General features: G+C 25.7%; 4 protein-coding genes across 4 annotated transcripts; all 4 read left to right on the plus strand.

Annotated features, from left to right (window-relative positions):
- The first annotated feature begins 128 nt into the window (after window positions 1-128).
- Window positions 129-1680, plus strand: OCT59_004908 (uncharacterized protein). The gene has a single exon (XM_025331432.2). The coding sequence runs from the start codon at window positions 325-327 to the stop codon at window positions 1672-1674; it is 1350 nt and encodes a 449-aa protein (XP_025187783.1). The 5' UTR covers window positions 129-324; the 3' UTR covers window positions 1675-1680.
- Window positions 1681-3469: 1789 nt separating this feature from the next.
- OCT59_004909 (uncharacterized protein) lies at window positions 3470-5077 on the plus strand (the record flags this gene model as incomplete). Its single annotated transcript, XM_066138020.1, has 4 exons — window positions 3470-3880; window positions 4083-4308; window positions 4705-4974; window positions 5064-5077. The coding sequence occupies 4 exons, from the start codon at window positions 3470-3472 to the stop codon at window positions 5075-5077; spliced, it is 921 nt and encodes a 306-aa protein (XP_065997206.1).
- Window positions 5078-13015: 7938 nt separating this feature from the next.
- OCT59_004910 (uncharacterized protein) lies at window positions 13016-14959 on the plus strand (the record flags this gene model as incomplete). Its single annotated transcript, XM_066138021.1, has 5 exons — window positions 13016-13415; window positions 13485-13852; window positions 13934-14057; window positions 14129-14883; window positions 14948-14959. The coding sequence occupies 5 exons, from the start codon at window positions 13016-13018 to the stop codon at window positions 14957-14959; spliced, it is 1659 nt and encodes a 552-aa protein (XP_065997207.1).
- Window positions 14960-16639: 1680 nt separating this feature from the next.
- Window positions 16640-17225, plus strand: OCT59_004911 (uncharacterized protein; the record flags this gene model as incomplete). Its single annotated transcript, XM_066138022.1, has 3 exons — window positions 16640-16693; window positions 16765-16838; window positions 16916-17225. The coding sequence occupies 3 exons, from the start codon at window positions 16640-16642 to the stop codon at window positions 17223-17225; spliced, it is 438 nt and encodes a 145-aa protein (XP_065997208.1).
- Window positions 17226-20093: the final 2868 nt, after the last annotated feature.

The raw sequence follows: 20093 nt of genomic DNA on the forward strand, positions 1-20093 counted from the left end.
TAATACAGTAAAAAAGTAACTTATTGTAACAATGATTTTTTTGGAAATCTAAAAATAATCCTTTCAAAATCAACGAAGAAAAAAAAAAATTATATATATAAAGCGATGGATTTCGAAAAGATTTTTTGGTTCAGAAAACATTCATTAGATAAATATAAGATTTTGCATACAATTTACATAAACATAGATATTATACATATATTAGAAAATATAGATTTCAATAATTCATAAACGTGTACATATTTCATATTATACATTTATTCATTTTTTTTTTAATACTTCATAAACATACATAGACTAAATTTAAAAAATTACCGTACGAAAATGTCATTAGAATCTCAATCTAGAATTTTCACAAAATCAAATCTGGTTTATATACCTTTGTCTATAACAACCGCCCATACATTAAATTTCATCATTAATTCACCTTTATCAACATGGCAACAATTTCCACCAAAATTACCTGATTCAATTTATTTATCAATATGGTTTATTCCATTGTTATTATTCATATCACTTACATTTGAACCAATTAGAACAAGAAAACGTTTTTACACTTTATTATCTCTAGCGCTTATATATTTATCAATCCCAATTAGTTTTCGTAAGGGAAATTATCCGATTAAACTTCAAAATGATTTGGTTGGTCGTAGTGCAGTTTTCGGGATGAAAATGTTATTATTCTTAAAATTAAATAGATCATACAATAATCCTAAAAATCAAAAAGAATTCAAATCATATCTTTGGTCATTATTTAATTGGCGTTTTGATTCTTATATAATTTCTCCAAAATCGGATGATCCTTTGATTATTAAATCTCCTACAACTTCACAAATTAACGGAAAGTTGATCAGCCGCTTCATAATTGCTTTTGTAAAATGGTTAATTTATGAACTTATAAGTTTCTTTTCACATAAGTATGTAGTAGAAATACCAGAAAAGGCTTATCAAGTTCGCTTAATTGAATTTATTACAAAAGGAATCCCTGCCATTACAATGTCTTCAATTTCACATTACTTGAATATCACTTTATCTATATACTTGTTGCTTTCATTACTTTATGATGTTTTCACTATTACTAACACAATTTTCTTTCGTCTTTTCTTTCATTCCACATCGGAAAATAACAATCACAAATCTATTTTAATTAAATCCGGTTTTCTTACTCCTTCAGAATACGTTTCTTTAAAAGAATGGATGATTACATTCGTATTCAATACAAAACATTTATTTAACGAGCCATGGATAGCATCAAGTCCTCGTGATTTTTGGTCCACTCGTTGGCAATTAATGTTTAGCGAAATTTTTAAAGAATTAGGTTACTTACCTGTTAGAAATTTTCTCTCTTCATTCGTTCCAAGGAAATTTGCAAATATGATGGGTGTACTTGGTGCTTTATGTTTTAGTAGTTTATTTCATGAATACCTTATTATTGGACAATTTAATATTTGGACGGGTGAACATTTCTTTTTCTTTATGATTCATGGAGTTATAATGATTTTATGGGAAGCTGTGTTTGGTTATGAGAAAAAAAATGAGATTACAAAGTGTAAAAGATTTTTAAAATGGGTTTTGTTATTAATTATTAATTTAATATTTATACCAGCATTTATTGAACCTATGATAAGAAAACGTGAGAATTTTCTTCTTCGATCATATTTTTCTAGTCAATGAAATTATTTTAAATTTTTGTAACATTTTATATATTATTTTAACATAAATAAAATAGATTAAATTTCTTCATTAAAATATAAATTCGTGACGTAATATCAGATTATTCAGATATCAAAATATCAAAAAAAAAATAGTTATGTTATAAAGTTTACATCTAAACATATGACTATGATGTTAATGTTACGTCACATAATTAAAATTAAAAATAATATAAATAATAATATGTAATAATTAAATAATAATAGATAAATTCCCATCTAATCATAGTCCTTCGTTGGGATTGGTCATAAAGTTGTAAAAAAACGCAATTAAATATTTTTTTTTTTTTTTTAAGATTAGTACCCCAAATTTAACGTTTCGGATAGAATATTTAATTCATAAATTTATTCCGATATCTCATATTAGGTTAGCGTTTAAAATCATGCAATCCGTCCGCCCGGTTATGGATATCCGAATATCCGGATGTCCGAAATGTTGGTGGAACATAAATAGTGCTGGCCGGAATTTACTGTCACGTGACTTAAGTTCGCAGGTTTAAAAATGGTTAAGACTATGTACACTAACGGATAAAATTTTTTTTAGCATCAAATTTCCCCAAAAGCTGGGAAAATTTTTAAGATTTTTTTTGAAACTTTATTTTATTTATTTTTTTTTGTTTATTATGAATTTAAGGAAAATATGATAAGTTTTATCATCATTATTTTATCTTTTATACGTTAAAAAAACTTAGAGATAATTTTTCTAATAAAAAATTTCAATATATAACCAAAATGTAGGGAGTTCTTTTTTTTAAATAAGTAATGATGGTAGATTGTTAAACAGAATTTTAAATTACTGTTAATAGTCTAACAGGTAACGGGATTATCCGTGAATGATCATGCATCCAGAAAAATAATTCGTTATCTGAGTTACAGATCGGATCGAGAACGGATTATCCGGATGAACGGGTTTCGGATCTCATCTTTAATTTAGTTATTATAAACAAAGTAAGATTCCGTGAAAATGAAAACGTAAACAATAATTAACATAACTTTAAAAAAATAAATATTGTTAAGTTAAGCTTGACAAGTTTTCATTAATAAACAAATCAATTTTTAATTTCAAATTGATTGTTTATCAAACACAATAAATTCTTTCATTGTTAAAAAAAAAAAACGATGATTAATCAAAATATAATATAATAAAGGATAAATTTACATTTGAAAATAGAAAAATGAGAACTGCAAGTTGAAAGTTTAAAACATGGGTTGCATTTTTCTTTTAAAAAAAAAAATTTGGGCGTAAAAAAAAAATTAAATTTTTTTTTTCTATTACACATTTACATATATATGGCTAATCATACAGTTTCATAATCGTTACAAATCTACGAAATCTGCGTGTCCTCCTGACAAAAATCCCATATTTGCTGATCAAATCTTCACCGATATTCAGGTTACACATTATAATGGAAACGTAAATCATTTTCAATAACGATAAATATTAAAAAAAAAAAATTAATAATTAGATTTATTATACACGATTCTTTTATTTGTTAGTACAAATGAAAATTTAAATTCCGCATTATCATTTGATATTTATAACTTTATTTCATTGAAGTAAACAAGTAACCGTTAAATAAAGGACTTATGCCCTATGGCAATCACCATCAAAGTTCAGTTCAACAAAGCAAAATATTGTATTACCATAACCTGTATGTTGTATACAATGCTACGGCATTATAAATATTTCTTATTTATCCCTAAGATCACATAAAAAATCATTTTATAAAATTTGAAAAAAAACAAAAATAAAAAAAATGAGTAACGGAATAGAAATCTCTCATAAAAATTGTTATGACCCATATGGAGAATTTAATACATTATGGTGTAAAGAATGCGTTCCTCGTCATATAATTGAAGGATGGACGAGCGAAAATCATGATATTGATGAATTTATTAAGGATACAATTTATAATGCAAAATATGATAAGAATGTTGATAATCATCCATTATTTCTTGAATGGGTACCATTTGATAGATTTGAAAATATAAAACAAATTGGCGAAGGTGGATTTTCAAAAGTATATTCCGCGACGTGGATCGATGGTAAAGCGAAATATATTAAACAAGATGATGGAACTTGGAAAAAAGGAGAACCTAAACCTATGACAATTGCTTTGAAAAAATTAAATGATTCTCAAAATATTTCGGCTGAATATTTAAAAGAGGTATATTTTATTTATATATATATTAAGAGAAAAGTAATTTATCGACCCGGTCGATCCCCACTTTTAAAATCCTATTTGTCACGTTATTTGTTACATGGCTCAATTTCTTAATGCCGTAATGCTGGCCAAAAATCAAAGTCGATATATCGACCGTTACAAAATCCATTTATTAATATAATTAATTAACTTTTATATCTTATAGACTAAAACACTTTGGAATATTTATTTTAATGATGACGAATCTTATTTAAATTTTTATGGAATCACCAAAGATCCAGAAACTAAAGAATTTATTATGATTGTACAATTAGCAAATCAAGGAAGTTTGAGACAGATTCTTTCAAATAATTTTAATAATCTTTTATGGAAGGATAAACTTAGAATCTTAGTTGATGTTACATATGACCTTAAAAGATTGCATAAACTAAGTTACTTTCATAAAGATTTTCATAGTGGAAACATATTACAGAATTATAGTGAAGATGATGACGTGAACTTTACCTATATTTCGGATTTTGGATTATCTGGGCCAGCAAATGAACGACAATCGGATGATAAAAAAACATGTGGAGTATTACCATATATTGCTCCAGAAGTTTTGAATGGAGAATCATGCACATTATCTTCCGATATTTATAGTTTTGGCGTAATTATGACAGAATTATCATCTGGAAAACCCCCCTTTTATGAAAAACAACATGACATCAGTTTGGTATTAGAAATATTTAATGGAATCAGACCGGAATTTGGAAAAGGAACCCCTGAAATTTATAAGAAATTAGCTTACAAATGTATGAATGCTAATCCCAATCAGAGGCCAACAGCTGAAGAATTAGAAGGATTACTTTTATTTTGGTATTATTCTCTTGATGATAGTAAGTATTATCAGGAAAGTGGAAAGTTTGGAAATAAAGGAAAAGAAGTTAAAGCTTTATTTGAAGAAGCTGATAAAGAGATACCGAATATTTCAACTTCATACGAAAAAAATCCTGATGCAATATATACTAGTAGAATATTCACATTTAGTAATTTACCAAACCCCATTAATTCATCTATTATTACTTCGTATTTTAACGAAGAAGGAGATAATAATGGTATTATTCTTTAAACTATTACTTTTATGACTTTTTGAGTATAATCATACAATTACTAATTTTTTATTGGTTTAATTATTTTGATTTAGGGATTCCTAACTAATTGGAAATGGAACGTAATTTATTATGTTTATTATTTATAGTATATACTGGTATTATACTAAATTTTGTTCATTTAAACAAATATATCATATCAATATTTTTTTAACATTTCAATTTATGATTTCTTATATATATGTATTTTTTATTATTTTATTAAATTATTATATTATATATCATATGTAACTTGATAAAATAACATTAAAGTGAGAAAAGTAACAATATGGCAAATTATATATTATAAACTATAAAATCAAGTGGTAATTATAAATCCAAATTTATATAAAAAATAAATCTTTCTATTACCCTCATGTAGTAGGGTGTCATGTTACGGCACAACTGAGAAATTAACTCGCCGTAATGACGTAAAATTTTCACAATTTGACATATACCGTAATGCCAACGCCGTATTATAATTCAAGAATTTCATCGAGGTCAGTAAAATCTATGTAAATATGATTCATCAATTTCGTTCCCCTATAAAAAAAAAAATTCTGGAAAAAACTCAGACACGTGATCATTTTTCCGAAAAATTTTTTTTAGAGTTCTTTTGATGAGCCAACATGTAAAATACGCATCTAATAACAAATATTGAGTGATTGTTTTATTGTTAAAATTGCATCAAAATACGCCAAATTAATAATATGTCATTTTTCGTGTTTTAAATTGATATTATATATACAATTGAATTTTTTTTTTTAAAAAAAAATCTCTCGTAAAATTTTTTCACGTTCCGTAAATTAAAATATTTAATAATGATATGTGCTGATAAAAAAATTTTTAAAGAAATACGTTTTTTTGAAATCATACATCGCTTTATTAAAATTACTTCAAGTCGCATATCACGCATATCATCAAATTTGCACCATATATACTATGTCGTCATATAAAAATTCGAAGATTTTTATATACGGAAGTAAAAATATGTAATAATATGAATTACGATCTTCAATAAGCATAAACTTGGTGAGATATAGAAATAATGATAGTTAAAAGATGTTTTAAAATTAATAAACTCAGAATTTTTGGGCAAAGTTAACATGGTAATATTAAAACTAGGCCATTAAATTACTTTCGGATTCCGAGTTATATACAGAATAGTAGTAAGGTGCATTTTTTTCAAGGTAGGAATTACGATCTTCATGATATTATTCTACGCCTATCTTTTTAAGAATAAATAAGCGTTGATTTTGCTTTAAAAACTTTAATAACTCTATTGAACCTTATATTAAATAAGTCTTCTATGATGACAAAGTGGCGAAATTAATGAAATTATTTTAAATAATCAATAATCGCACAAAATATTGAAGAACAAAGTGAACCACTTTGATAAATTTTGGGTTTACGATAATTTATTACAATAAATATTCAAAATTATGATTGATAAAGAATTGAAAATATTAGCGAGACATTCCTTTACATTTTTCTCATGTTTGTTCGGAGAAAAAATAGAGGTACTAGTTAGGATATACTGTATAACTTTTCGAAAATTAAACTGTCGCACAGACTTGTCCTGTTTGGTGATCCAGTCATACAAGAGTACATCAGCAAAATTCTTGGGCTGATTAATAATGGACTCGAAATATTCCACGATTTTTGTAACTACTTAATTTTTAATACACTCTGTCTCAACTTTCCTATAACTAGAAATTCTATTAGTGATTTGACATAATGGCTGATCAACTTGAGAAATTATTTTACACTTCGTATAAAAGTATCGAATATGCATTTGAGAATTTACGACAAATACAACCTTATCATTGTTTCAATAACTTGTTGAATTATAGCACAAATTGTATTCTTTTTTGATTACACTGAAATTTCATTTAAAAAACCTAAAAATAAAGCAGTGTTTTTTTATATTTTATAATGTTTCAATTTTTAGTTTAAATAAAAATAAATTTGCAGATGGCTTTATTAAATAAACTATTGGTCTAATTTTCTACGTCTAACTTTTACATTTTTAAATTTTTGCATTGTTCAAACACACTTCCCATTTATTTCAATTCTGAACAAAGATAGGGTGGCATCCTTTTCCACCTCCATTTTGTCGAACTCCAAACTTTCAATTGTGATAATTTCATCGTCATCACTTGGGTGCCTTTTTGTTTTATCGTTTACGTAAGACCGACGTAAACTTTTTTATTAAATTATCAATATTGGTCAACAAATATCGTATTTGCATTTTTGGACCCAAAGTGATGACGATGTGTAGCCAATAGTTGTAACGAAAATATCTAACGTTCCGGTAGATAATTCAACAATGTTCCCTGAAATAATTATTGACTTTAGTTGAGATCATTTAAGATTAAATTTCAAATAATTGTAAATACGTACAACAAATTGCCTAATATGAGAACTTTGTATTTTGTCTTTGGTGTAATTCTTACACTGCACCACGAACTTTATATTTCTATACTCGCCAATCAAATCCCACCATCTCCCGTTATTTGTCCGTTTTATAGCTTGTTTTGAAATAGATAGAATTAATGAGTGAATATTGTTGCCATATACATAGTAAGGCGTAGTAAGATTAGGGACGAACATTAAAAAAAATTTTTTTATTTGGTTTTGCTATACAATAAATAATTTGATAAATACTTCTTTTAAGCCAAAAATATAATAAATATGATAACTCACCTGATTATTAAAACATGCTACACACAATTAATTGAAATTAAATTGTGCGACAATATCTCTGGAAAATTGAATATAAATTCTGATAATATTGATAATATCCGTTATGGAATCTCACTTTGCGCAATAATTTCTGGATTTTTTTTTGTAAAATTGTAAGTATACAATCTTCTTTACAATCCTGATTATTAAAAATATTTTCCTCAAAACTCATTCCCGCACGACAACCCGGCTATGGATTGGAATCGATTTCATAATTAGAATTAATTTTAGAATCGACTAATCGCGAATAATCATTTCTCATTAAAACGTTTATTGCAGATCTGCAGTAACTCTGGCCAAGCTTATAATTCCGGCCGGAATTAAAACGTGTGTATTTAACGCAAAGATCCAACGTCACGTGATTTATAATTTCGTACTTCAGGCCGGCACTATAGGCTCGATTTTTTATTCGACAATCGGATCGGATTTTCGATTAATTCGATTTTGGCAGAATCGATTCCAATCCCTAAACCCGGCTTTCTCAAGATTTTTGACGTTACCTCTCCGACTCTCCCCAACAATTAATTCTTCTACCCTCAACTTCTGGTTCCATTAACTCTAACACTATTCCTAAGCAAATTTTTTCCACGTTCACATAATGAAACATTCTGAACAAAGGACTTTTGAAATGCACCGATGGTTATTCCAACATAATATATATGGACACCCCGTTGTATTTTTTTCATACATGGGAATCGTCTAAAGGAATTACTACCAAAATGAAATCTTCTCCCTCTCGTCGGCCTATCTCTCTATCTGCCACCTCTCCTAATAATACTCCTACACATTATTCTTTGGTGTGGTAGTTCTTGGATGGGACACGCGGATTTCTGCGCCGTTTAACAGTTCAGCCTCTTCATCTTAGGATTTCTTTCTGGTTTCTCTGTGGACTTGCTGAATAGTTGACTCACACTGACCAAATGGCAAAGTTTGGTATGCGACTTTGTTAATGATAATTTAGTTAGCTAGATTATAGTTTAGGTTTCTTTATTATTTGTATGAATCGGGAAGCTACTCTTTTTATCTTTATTTTATTTCTTTTTACTTTACGTAATTATGTTTGGATATGTATTTTATTGCAATTTAAATTCAATAAAAATAAAGTCAAAGACTGTTTGTCCATCAATGATCATCCCATACTTGAATCCAGGGTAGATGCACAACACGGGATTTTTGAGCTTCATTAGTGATAATTACAATCATCGTCAATCATTGCTCGTGAGGTGTGTACAACAATTTGATGATTTGCGCAATAGCACAAAATCTTATTGATTGTGAAACAACCGGAATTCCTTGATCTTTTTTCTCCGCCTACGCTTTGAACAATAAATTTTTTTTCCTGCTCTTAAAATTGATAACATAATTTAAATATTAAATATCAGATTAACGTAATAACAAAAGATTAAAATATTTAATAAGAACTTATTATATACATTAAATTAAAAAAAAATTAAAATTAATACCATTAATATACTTTTTATGCCTTCCCACTTTCACTTCACGTTTGAGATAAATTATTTTAATAAAGTATTAAATCATATCATACCTAATAAAGAAAATAAACTAATTCATTTTTTTCATTATTTTAACTAATCTGTAATATTCTTTTCTGTATTTCCTTGTCTAATATATCAGTTATTCATGTGAATATGAATTTAAAAATTATTTGAACATATATTTAAGTTTAAGAAGATTGGATACCAAAAGAGGACTTTCCGAAGACTGTTGTTACGCTTTTTTCTTCTAAAAATGATTATCTTTAAACAAAACCGATTGCTTTTTTAAATTTATCAACTAAGGATCAAAGCCAAATGGGGCTGCTTGGGGTGTACTGTGGGCGTGGATAGGTGAAAAATTACATAATTAAAAGTTTACCGATCAACGAATGCTAACCGTTAATATGATAACTGCGGATGATCATCATAACTTGAAACCTTTCATTAACGAGAAAAAAAAAGGAGTCATTCATTATATGCAGTTAGATTTTCCATAATTTCTTATCTGTTATTATAAATGATCCTAATTTGGTATCTTTAGGTAAGTGGAAGTCATACAAAGATTATACTAATTTACGCCATTCAGGTCAAAAATTTATTATAAAATCAACTTTACTCGCTAAAACAAACCATAATCACTAAAACCATGAAAAATTTTAAAACATTCATACATACTTTCTTTCTTTTCATTTTCCTTTTTTACCGTGTTGACGCAAAATGCGAAAAGATTACTAATAGTTTAAGGACGGATAACAACTGGAATTTTGATGATACTTTCTACTCATTTAGCGGTGGAAATATAACTTTTGTTCTGACTGAGTAAGTAAAAGACTAAATAAAAAATTCTTTTTATATAATTTTGTCGAAAAGTCGAATTTTATAAATTTGTTTAACCAGCCAATCATTAAATGGGATCTTCCAATATTTTTTATATATAGTATGCCTTGTGGCGCATCAGTTCTTTTGATTCAAGTTATTTCCCAAAATGGGGGAGGTAACTATTACGCACGCACCTTTACAAATAGCGATTTAAACGTTGTAAGATACATCGGTGTTAATGTTATTGCTGAAAAATACCGTCAATTTCGTATACAAGCTAAGGTTGATGACTTCGAAAACATTAATTGCCCTAATCCCAGTTTCAGTGGAGAACTTTGCTATTCTTTATATGTCGATACTCCTGACTGTGCAAAAGAAAAATCTATAGCAATTGGTGTGCCAATTGCAACCGCAATCATTGGAGCAATAGGGGGTATATTAGGAGTATTAATTAAACAATATTTCGACCACGCCTTAACAAACTCTGAATATGTTAGATTACCATAAGACGAATTTTTTCCCCTTCACTTATTTCACTTTTTTTTTGTGGTAAACGTTAAAACTTTATTTTTCATATGAAGAACATATAATACAAATTAAGTAAAACCTAAGTTTGGTTCATCTCCCGTAGATGAAGTAGCGACTTATTTTATTTTTATTTTCAATTTACTGTATACTGTAACTATATTAATTTTATCAGTATTTAATTATTATTTAAGATTTACAGTATATATAATAACAACTTTTTCCATCATCGCTGATATTTCATTATTCTTAAAAATAGAATTTGAAATACATAAGATATAAACAAAGCATTATTTCTTTAATGAGATACTAGATAGTTTATTCTAAAAATCGGAAATTTTAAGTCTTAAATAAAAATAAAATAATTTATTCTATTAATATAGAAATTATTTATTATGTCAATCTAAATTCTATATCTGATATCATTATCATTAGTTATTTACATTGAATTTCTAATTATAAATAATAAATTTGATAATTAATAGTTATTCGGCACGATAACTGTAAAACCATATCCCAATTTAATAAGCTACGTCACCGAATAAGTAATTTATACGGTATCACGTGATTTGAAAAATTTTGCGTCATGATACTACACGATTTTTTGACGTGATACTGGATAAAAATTATTATTTTCATAAAATCTAATATTTTTTAATTGGCTTTGTTTCGGTATCCAAAGATCGCTCATCTTGACACAAGACCAATAAATATAATCTCGAAAGCTCATTCTCCCGACAGTCCAAATTTTGGTATTATCTCGACAAAGTTATTATCCTAGAATGTTTTATTACATACAGCTTAATTTTATACTAAATATCATCATATTAATTAATCATTTTATTAAATTATCTTATTTTTTATTACTATATTGTATGATTTATTGTTATTAAAATAATTCAATTTATCTTTTTAATTTTATGTATCTTTATCATTTTTTGTTTAATAAATTAAACCATTGTATAATAATTTTTAAAAACAAGATAAAATTTCGTGTTCTTTAATGATTACAGTTATATAGAATCTTTATATAAAGTGAAAATTTTTTATCTATCTTTTTTTTTATTAAATATGAAGATTCTATATTGAAATTTAAAAAAAAAAGAAAATAAAATTCGAAACTAAATGATTGCAGAATTTTATAATGATTCGGATAATACCGAAAAAATTTTAAATTTGAATAAATTTGAATATCTTTCACTTTTAGAAATTGTGGGCATGTAACAGTTGTAACACATAATATTCATATCTTAAATTCTATATTTGCTACATTCGTATTAATCAATTGTTTATAATAAGTATGAAATTGTTATCACCACTTTCGGTTTAGTCACGTAATAGTAACAGAATAAAATGTAAATTAAACTTTTTTTAAAAAAAATAATGTATGTATGCGAAAAATGTATGCTTCATTTATTAATGATAAGATTATTTATAAAATAGAAATAAATAACAATGAAATAAACAATGAAATAAACGATAGAATAAATATAATAATAAGAATATATGACAATGATAAAACGAAAACCAATAATTGCTGACACAGCCGGCGAACTATCGAAATGTCAAACTAATTCTAAATCCATTCGTTTCTCTTCTTTATCGATTGCTGACGATATTTATAATTATTAATTTGATATAATTTATATTTTATGTAAGTTATATTTAATATAAGTCACATAAGATATAAGTTATATTAAATATAAGTTGCAGAAAATATAAGTTGTATCTTAATATAATTTAATCGGCACGTGACGCACGTCGGACAATTAGAATGCCGTGTGTTCCACATTATCGCCACGTGACCAACGATCTAATGCCGATCTTAGTATTTAAAATACGAGACTACTAGTTGCGGTGTGTATAATTTCTTTTGTGTTTTATATTATAGTTTTTAAAAAGATAAATAAATAATTTAAAATAAACAGATTTGTCATTTTTTTAAAAAACATTTTTTCATTTGAGATTTCCTTATATACATATTGTATATACAACCACCGAACCACGTACAAAAAAAAAAAATTTTTTGTCGAAAGATGATCATTGCTCAAACCACATAAAAAAATTTTTTTTTCTGCAAAAGGCTGAAATTTTACGTACAGCCATACATATTTACGCATGTGTTTAAAATAAAAAAAAACTCGATTAACTTTTTACAATAAAAAAAATTTTTTTTTTTCTGCAAGAGGCTGGAATTTTACGTACAATCATGCATATTTACGCATATGTTTCAAAATAAAAAAACTCAATTAACTTTTCACAATAAAAAAAAAATTTTTCTCTGCAGGCTGAAATTTTACGTACAGCCATACATATTTACTCACGTGCTTCAAATAATAATAAGTATATAATCGCAAATGGACGATATATAAAAAAAAATAATTTCTTTGGCAATAATTTATATATTTATAAGCGATTACCAAATGGATAACATTTCAGTAAAAATTAACGATGATGCTAACAAAATCGAAATCGATGTTGATAAAATTGAAATCGATGTTGATAAAAATGATGTTGATAAAATATTTACCTTCGATGATATCGATGATATAAATGATGATAAAATATTTACCTTCGATGATGAACGACATAATGGTAAACCTATTACTAGAATAGAAATATCACCAAATGGAAACTATCTTATTACTTATAGTGAAGAAGATCGTTCAATTGTCGGTTGGAATGTTGAAGATAAAGATAAGGTTCAACTTAAATTTGATAAAACTGTTAAAATTGATGAAGATAATCAAGATGAAATCAGAAGTTTATGTGTTTCTGATGATAAGAAACTATGTAGAATTTATAAGAAATCTAATTATTTGGGTAAGTAATATTATGTAATTATAAACTTATGGTAATTGATATTTATTTTAATATTTTTTTTTTATGTAGACAGTAAATTCGATATCATCGATATGAATAATAAAGATAAAGAAATTGCATTAAGTTTTGATGGAAAACTTTATGCAATCCTTTATTGTACCTTTAATTTAAAAGGTGAATTTATTTTATATAGATATAGTAAAGAAAAAACTCGTTTTAAATACCGTAAAATTATTTGGATTTATTCCACACAAACTAAAAATAACAAATGGGAATGTAAGAGATTTTACGAGATACCTAAAAATTATGAATTAATTAGTATATCAAAATATGATAAAGTTTACCTGTTTTCGTATTCAAATGATTACATTTATGAATGGAATATTAATACTGAAAAAAGTGTAAAAATATTTGATAATAATAAGGATAAGAATAAGGTAATAAATATTATAAAATTATTTTCCAACCAATTGATGTTAAATTATAATTAAATATATTAAATATCATTTATTTTTTAGATTAAAACGGAAAATATCAGAATATTCAGTAATGAAAAGTTTAATATTTTAAAAGTCAATGATAAAATCATTGTTTATTCAATCGAATTGGGAATTCCTATTGCTTCTTTGGATATAAATGATGGTAACCATTTTAATAAATTTTATTTATACGTTAATAATTACTCATATTAAATCACTATTTTTTTTATTTAGATATTCAACTTTATAATTTTATGAATTATACTGGTTTATTTCTTCCTTCTTTATTCTATTATACACCAGATAAAGAAATAAAATATTGCTGGAATAGTAAATACAAAAATTGGTTTAATAAACCTTTATTTGATGAACAAACTGACAAACCAACTGGTGAACCAACTGATGAACCAACTGATGAACAAACAAAGTTTGTGTTTGGAATTCTAAATGAACGTGTTTGGAAATCTAAATTTTACGAAAATATGTCAAAAACTAAAGTTATTGAATGTGAAACTTACAAACACTTAAATGTTCATTTATTTGATCCATATATGGATACTGTATCTACATTATTTCAAAAAGACACACGCGATAATAAAAAAAAATTAACTGAATCAATTGAAAATTTAATTAAATGGGAAATATATGCTGATTTTGGTAAAATTAGACTAGAAGTTTTCAAAAAAATTAATACTGAATGGGAATTAATTAGCACGAGAATTGAAAATCATCCTTATTTGTCTTATTATAATGGTGATTTAATTGCGAGCTCATTATTTAATAATAATGATATTGTTATATTGACAACATTAGGTATTTTTATTTATACTTTTAGTGAAAATAACAAATCTATTTCTTTAAACTATTTTTATTTTATGAATGCCGATTATTATAGCACTGTTGAGGAAATGTACAAAAAAATATTTTCAAAATCTACTTTGCCATTACCAAATTATGATAGTTTCAGATTAAATGGATGGGCTTCAGATGTAATAAATAATAAGTCAAGTCTTTTGAAATATGGAGTTGACTTATTAACATTTGCAATTAAAGAACATAAGTTAGAATTAATTGATGATATTTACAAAAAATGTATGACTTATTTTAAAGAGGATCCAATGAACAATAAGTCATTTTTAAGCATTATCACTTCTGCAATGCCATTACTAGATGAATATTATCCAGAATATATTCTAAAATATTCATCAGAAACGAATATGATAATAGATTCTTCTTTTTATAGTATAGAGCATCAAAATAAAAATTTACATCTTTATTCTTTTTTTCAATCTCCTCAAATAGCTAATTTATCGAAATCTCTTTTATGGACAAAATACTATTATAAATTTTATAAACTTGATCGCAAAACTAGAAAAACAAATTTATTTATTTTGTTAATTATATATTATGCTATTCAAGTTTTAATGTTACTTTTAACTTTACCCCTTTATTTGGCTACATTTTATATTTTATCAAAATACAATTTTATTAATAATATTTACACTCCAGATGCATTTTCTTTTATTTATTTTCGTACTGTTAAAGAATTTGAATACTACTTTCGAAAATATATAAAAGATATAACAACAACACCAACAATTATTTTTATGATTCCTTATATTAATTTTGTTAATTATTCAAAAGATTACAATTGGTTCTTAGAATTAATTAGACCTCAACCTAGTCCATTTACTAAAACAATAAATAGAAGTATCTATAAAACGTGGAATGGTGAAGCATTAATTAATTTTAAATGGAATGCTTATGGAAAATATTTTTATGCAATGATTTGGATTTTATTTATGGCTTTACTTGGATGCTTTACTGCTGCTGCAACAATTCCTAAGCAATATATTAATGAAGAAGTTAGACAACAACTTTTTATTGTTTCAATTATATTTGGATTTATTCATCTGATTTTAGAAATTCGTCAATTTTTTTACAATATTACTAAATGGTTCTACAATTTTTGGAATATTTTTGGTAAATATAAATGTTTAATTTAATCATTTACAATATTTTAAGAAAATGAAAATTAATTATATAATATTTTAATATTTTAGATATAATTGCTTATGTACTTTCAATTTACACTTCTATTTATTGGCTTCAAACAAATGATAAGAACAATAATTATCTAATTCAATTACTTTCTTTTTCATGCTTATTTTTGGATATAAAGTTTTTGTTATTTTTTAGAGCATTTGAATATTTTGGTGTATATTTTGCAATTATTATTAGTGTTGGAAAAAAGATTTTTTCTTTTTTATTAGTCTTATTCATTATTATAATAAGTTTTGCACATGCATTTTATATTTTATTATCACCAAGATCTGGATATTCACTTGAACAATATAATATAAATAGTGATGATCCAAATAATCCTTGGAAATTAGCTCCTAGTTATAATCAAATAATTGATAATGATGGAAATATAAACTCCAATCCATCTATGATTCAAACACCTGATAAAAATACAAATATGTTTATAGATATTAGAACTTCTCTTTTTGCTATGTATTTATTTTTAGCAGGTATGTTCAAAATTTTCATAATTATATAAAATTTGCAAAATATTTTTCTAATATTTTTAAGCAATTTTTCTTTCTTTCCTATCCAATAGGTGATTCAAGTGCATTATCCAATTGGGAATATACAGACAATCCATCAATTGCAATATTGATTATTTTGTTTTCTCTCTTAGTTGTTATATATCTTATGAACTTATTAATTGGATTACTCAATATGGAAATTGGAGAAGATAATAATAGAGTCTCATATTTGATACAGAAGGCAGAAGTAAATACTATTAATATTAATCATACTATTTTCTATAATATACTAATATTTCTCAATTTTATTTTTTAAAGATTTTGGCTGAGATTGAGTTATTTTACCTATTACCACATCAGAGACGTTGGCAAACATGGTTTCCTGAAGTAATGTATGTAATTTTGCTTTTTTTTTAAAAAAAAAAAATAATGTCATGACTTTATTAATTATTCAAATTTATTTTTCAAGACATTATTATGCTGATGTTGATAAGACTCGAATAGAAATTGAAAGATTGATTAAAGAGGATAAATGGGATACTAAGGAATTTGAGATGCATGAAAGATTATTAGAAAAACTTCAAATTAAATGTAATACTATTGACAATAAGGTGATGGAGAAATTATCAGCATTAGAAAAATTAGAAAAATCTTATCATGAGAAATTAGAGAAATTAGATAAGTTGGAAACATTAGAAAAATCTTATTGTGAGAAATTAGATAAGTTAGAAAAATTAGATAAGATTGAGAAATTATTGGAAGAAATGCATGCTAAATAATTTTTTATATTATTTTCGTTAGTTTTATAATATGATCACTGGAATTATGAATAATGTATTATTAAATCGACCAGTTTGTAATCAATTATAAGAAAATTACTAATATAGATTGAATAAATTTATTTAAATTTCCTGAATTATTAATTTGATTTTATTTATTTTTTTTTTAAAAAAAAAGATTGATAATATTGAAAATTTTTTATTAAATAAATGCAGTATTATTGATATAATTAATCTTACTAACATGATATGAAAATAAGTAAAAAAAATGATATGGAAAGTAAATCACGGCAGAGTAAGGGGAGTAAGGGGAGTAACGTAAATTGACCTAAAATAGTAATTTTACGTTACTTACTTAGCCAATTTCCGTTACTCACTTACTACCTGACGTATATTCATTCATTAATATTCCAAATGAATATATATCAGTTGCTTTTGTATACTGATATTCACGCAGAACTTCCGGAGCCATATAAAGTAATACATCATAAACTTCTTGTTGGTCGCTGATTGACACAATCCAAAATCGCTTATATATGGAATATTATCATATAGTATATTGCCTGCTGAATGAAGGTCTCTATGAATTTTTCCAGATTGTTAAATATGACCTCTTGGAATTTTCAATTTTTAGAAAATAATTTATATGTTTTTCAGATTGATTTATATAATCCCATCTTTAAAACCATCTAGCGTTACAAGGTTGACACCATTCCTTTCCTGCGCCAGACTCATTAAATTCAACACACATCCCATACATATACTACTTCTCTTTTTTTAAATCTTCTATGTAGGCTGTTTTTTCATCAACATCATCTGATTTGGCTAAAGAATTGGTAACATGAACCTTTCATTAAATAATTAATAATATATAATTAATATTAAAATTTTATATCATCCATTGTATTTCCACTTTTCAGGCCTTTGAGGTAATTCCCTTTAGGCTGGTGTGGCGTAATGAGACAATCATGAGACAATTGAGACATACTCAAGATCACGTCATATTGTCATAACAGATAAGGAGAAATATTTCTTTTTTTAAGAATGCATCAACATTGTGCGACAAAGGAAATACGCCAACTTAGTACTTTTTCTTTTTTTTTTGTTAAATTCATTGTCTTTTATTTAAAATGGTTTTCGCTCTTGCATATGATGCTAAGTACTAATAAAGATTCCATCTCACAAGCCTAGAGTAGTCCTCTTAAATACTGCAAACAGTTTATTAATAACATGTCAAAAGCTCAAAGAAGATTAAGCAAGATATTAACGATACTTATTAAAATTTTTAAGGAAATATTCTGATGAGTTTGCTGAAATAGAACTTAAAGATGAAAGAGGAATTAAATTATGCAAAATTATTGATAAAGGTATTTTATATATTAAATCATGTGTTGATTGGAATCATTTAAAGAAAATAAATTAGATTATGGATGTACTATGACTTTTAATGAAATTAAGAAGCAGATAAAAGAGCATTCATAATGAAAAATTGTGAATTGAAAGAAATTAGTGTAGAAGGATGTGAAAAAGGGTGGTCGAATTTAAGTTAACAGAAACAAACCTTCTTTGGCTTATATCAAAACACGATGGAAAATCGAATAAGCTAAGCCATTTTTCTAGAATGATACTATTATGAATGTAACTTAGTAAAATATATCGATTATATGTGCCATATTGTATAAGTTGCACAAAATTATATATTTGATTGAAAATAATATATGTATATACATTAATAATCAGTATGAATCAATTTGATTCAAAATTACGCATTGGACAATATATTAGAAATTTACAATTGAAACCGTACACATTATATATATTTACATCAAAAATTATTGTACTTGAAGATACAATGTCATGATAGTCCGTTGCCCGATTTGAAGAAAGAAAAATGTCATATAACTTTGAATCAGGATTATCCGAAGCACTTGAACAATTGTTTAAAATAGAAACGGATTATAATGTTATCATTCACATTGGAAAAGAACCTAATTTTAAGGAATTTCATGCTCATTCTAATATTTTACGCTGTAGGTCCGAATATTTTAATAAAATATTATCTTCTGAATGTATTGAAGGAGGGAAATACATAATTAAGGAACCAAATATCTCTCCTCAAGAATTTGACATTATTCTAAGGTGAATAAAGTAACTACGTTACAAAATTTTTTACAACCTTTTTTTTATATAAGTTGACTTACTATCCTCGTATTTTAGGTATATTTATACTGACAAAGTTGATATGGTCAATATAACTGGAACCAAGATTTTAAAGTTTATGATTATTTCTGATGGATTAATGTTGAATAAATTAACCAAATTTACTGAATATTTTATTGTTGAAAATTACCAACAATTCTTGCGAAATGATCCAGTCGGAATTCTTCAATCTCTTTATTATTGTAAAGCATTTGTTGATTTACAAGAGTTTTGTTTGAATAAAATTTGTTTTAAACCAGAAATTTTATTCAATTCTGATAAATTCAATCAATTACCTGCTCCTTTATTGGAAATTATTTTAAAACGTGATGATTTGAATTTAAATGAGATAGAAATTTGGGAATATTTAATTAAATGGGGATTAGCACAAGAAGAAATACTTAATCAAGACGTCTCTAAATGGAACAAGGATGATTTTAATATTTTTAGAAGTATTCTTTACAAGTTTATTCCTTTGATTAGATTTTATGAAATATCTAGTGAAGATTACTTTAATAAAGTTAAACCTTATGAAAAAGTTTTATCTAAAGAATTAAGAAATGATATTATAAAATTTTATATGATTCCTGGATTCAAACCAACATACACACCAAGAAATTCGAACTACTTGAAATGTAACATTGATTCTATTATAATTAATCAAAATCA

The sequence above is a fragment of the Rhizophagus irregularis genome, chromosome 13 (assembly GCF_026210795.1).
Source record: "Rhizophagus irregularis chromosome 13, complete sequence".
NCBI lineage: Eukaryota > Fungi > Glomeromycota > Glomeromycetes > Glomerales > Glomeraceae > Rhizophagus > Rhizophagus irregularis.

Excerpts from the sequence above, each read along its gene's own strand:
- OCT59_004908 (XM_025331432.2), top strand. The coding sequence starts at position 325 with ATGTCATTAGAATCTCAATCTAGAATTTTCACAAAATCAAATCTGGTT.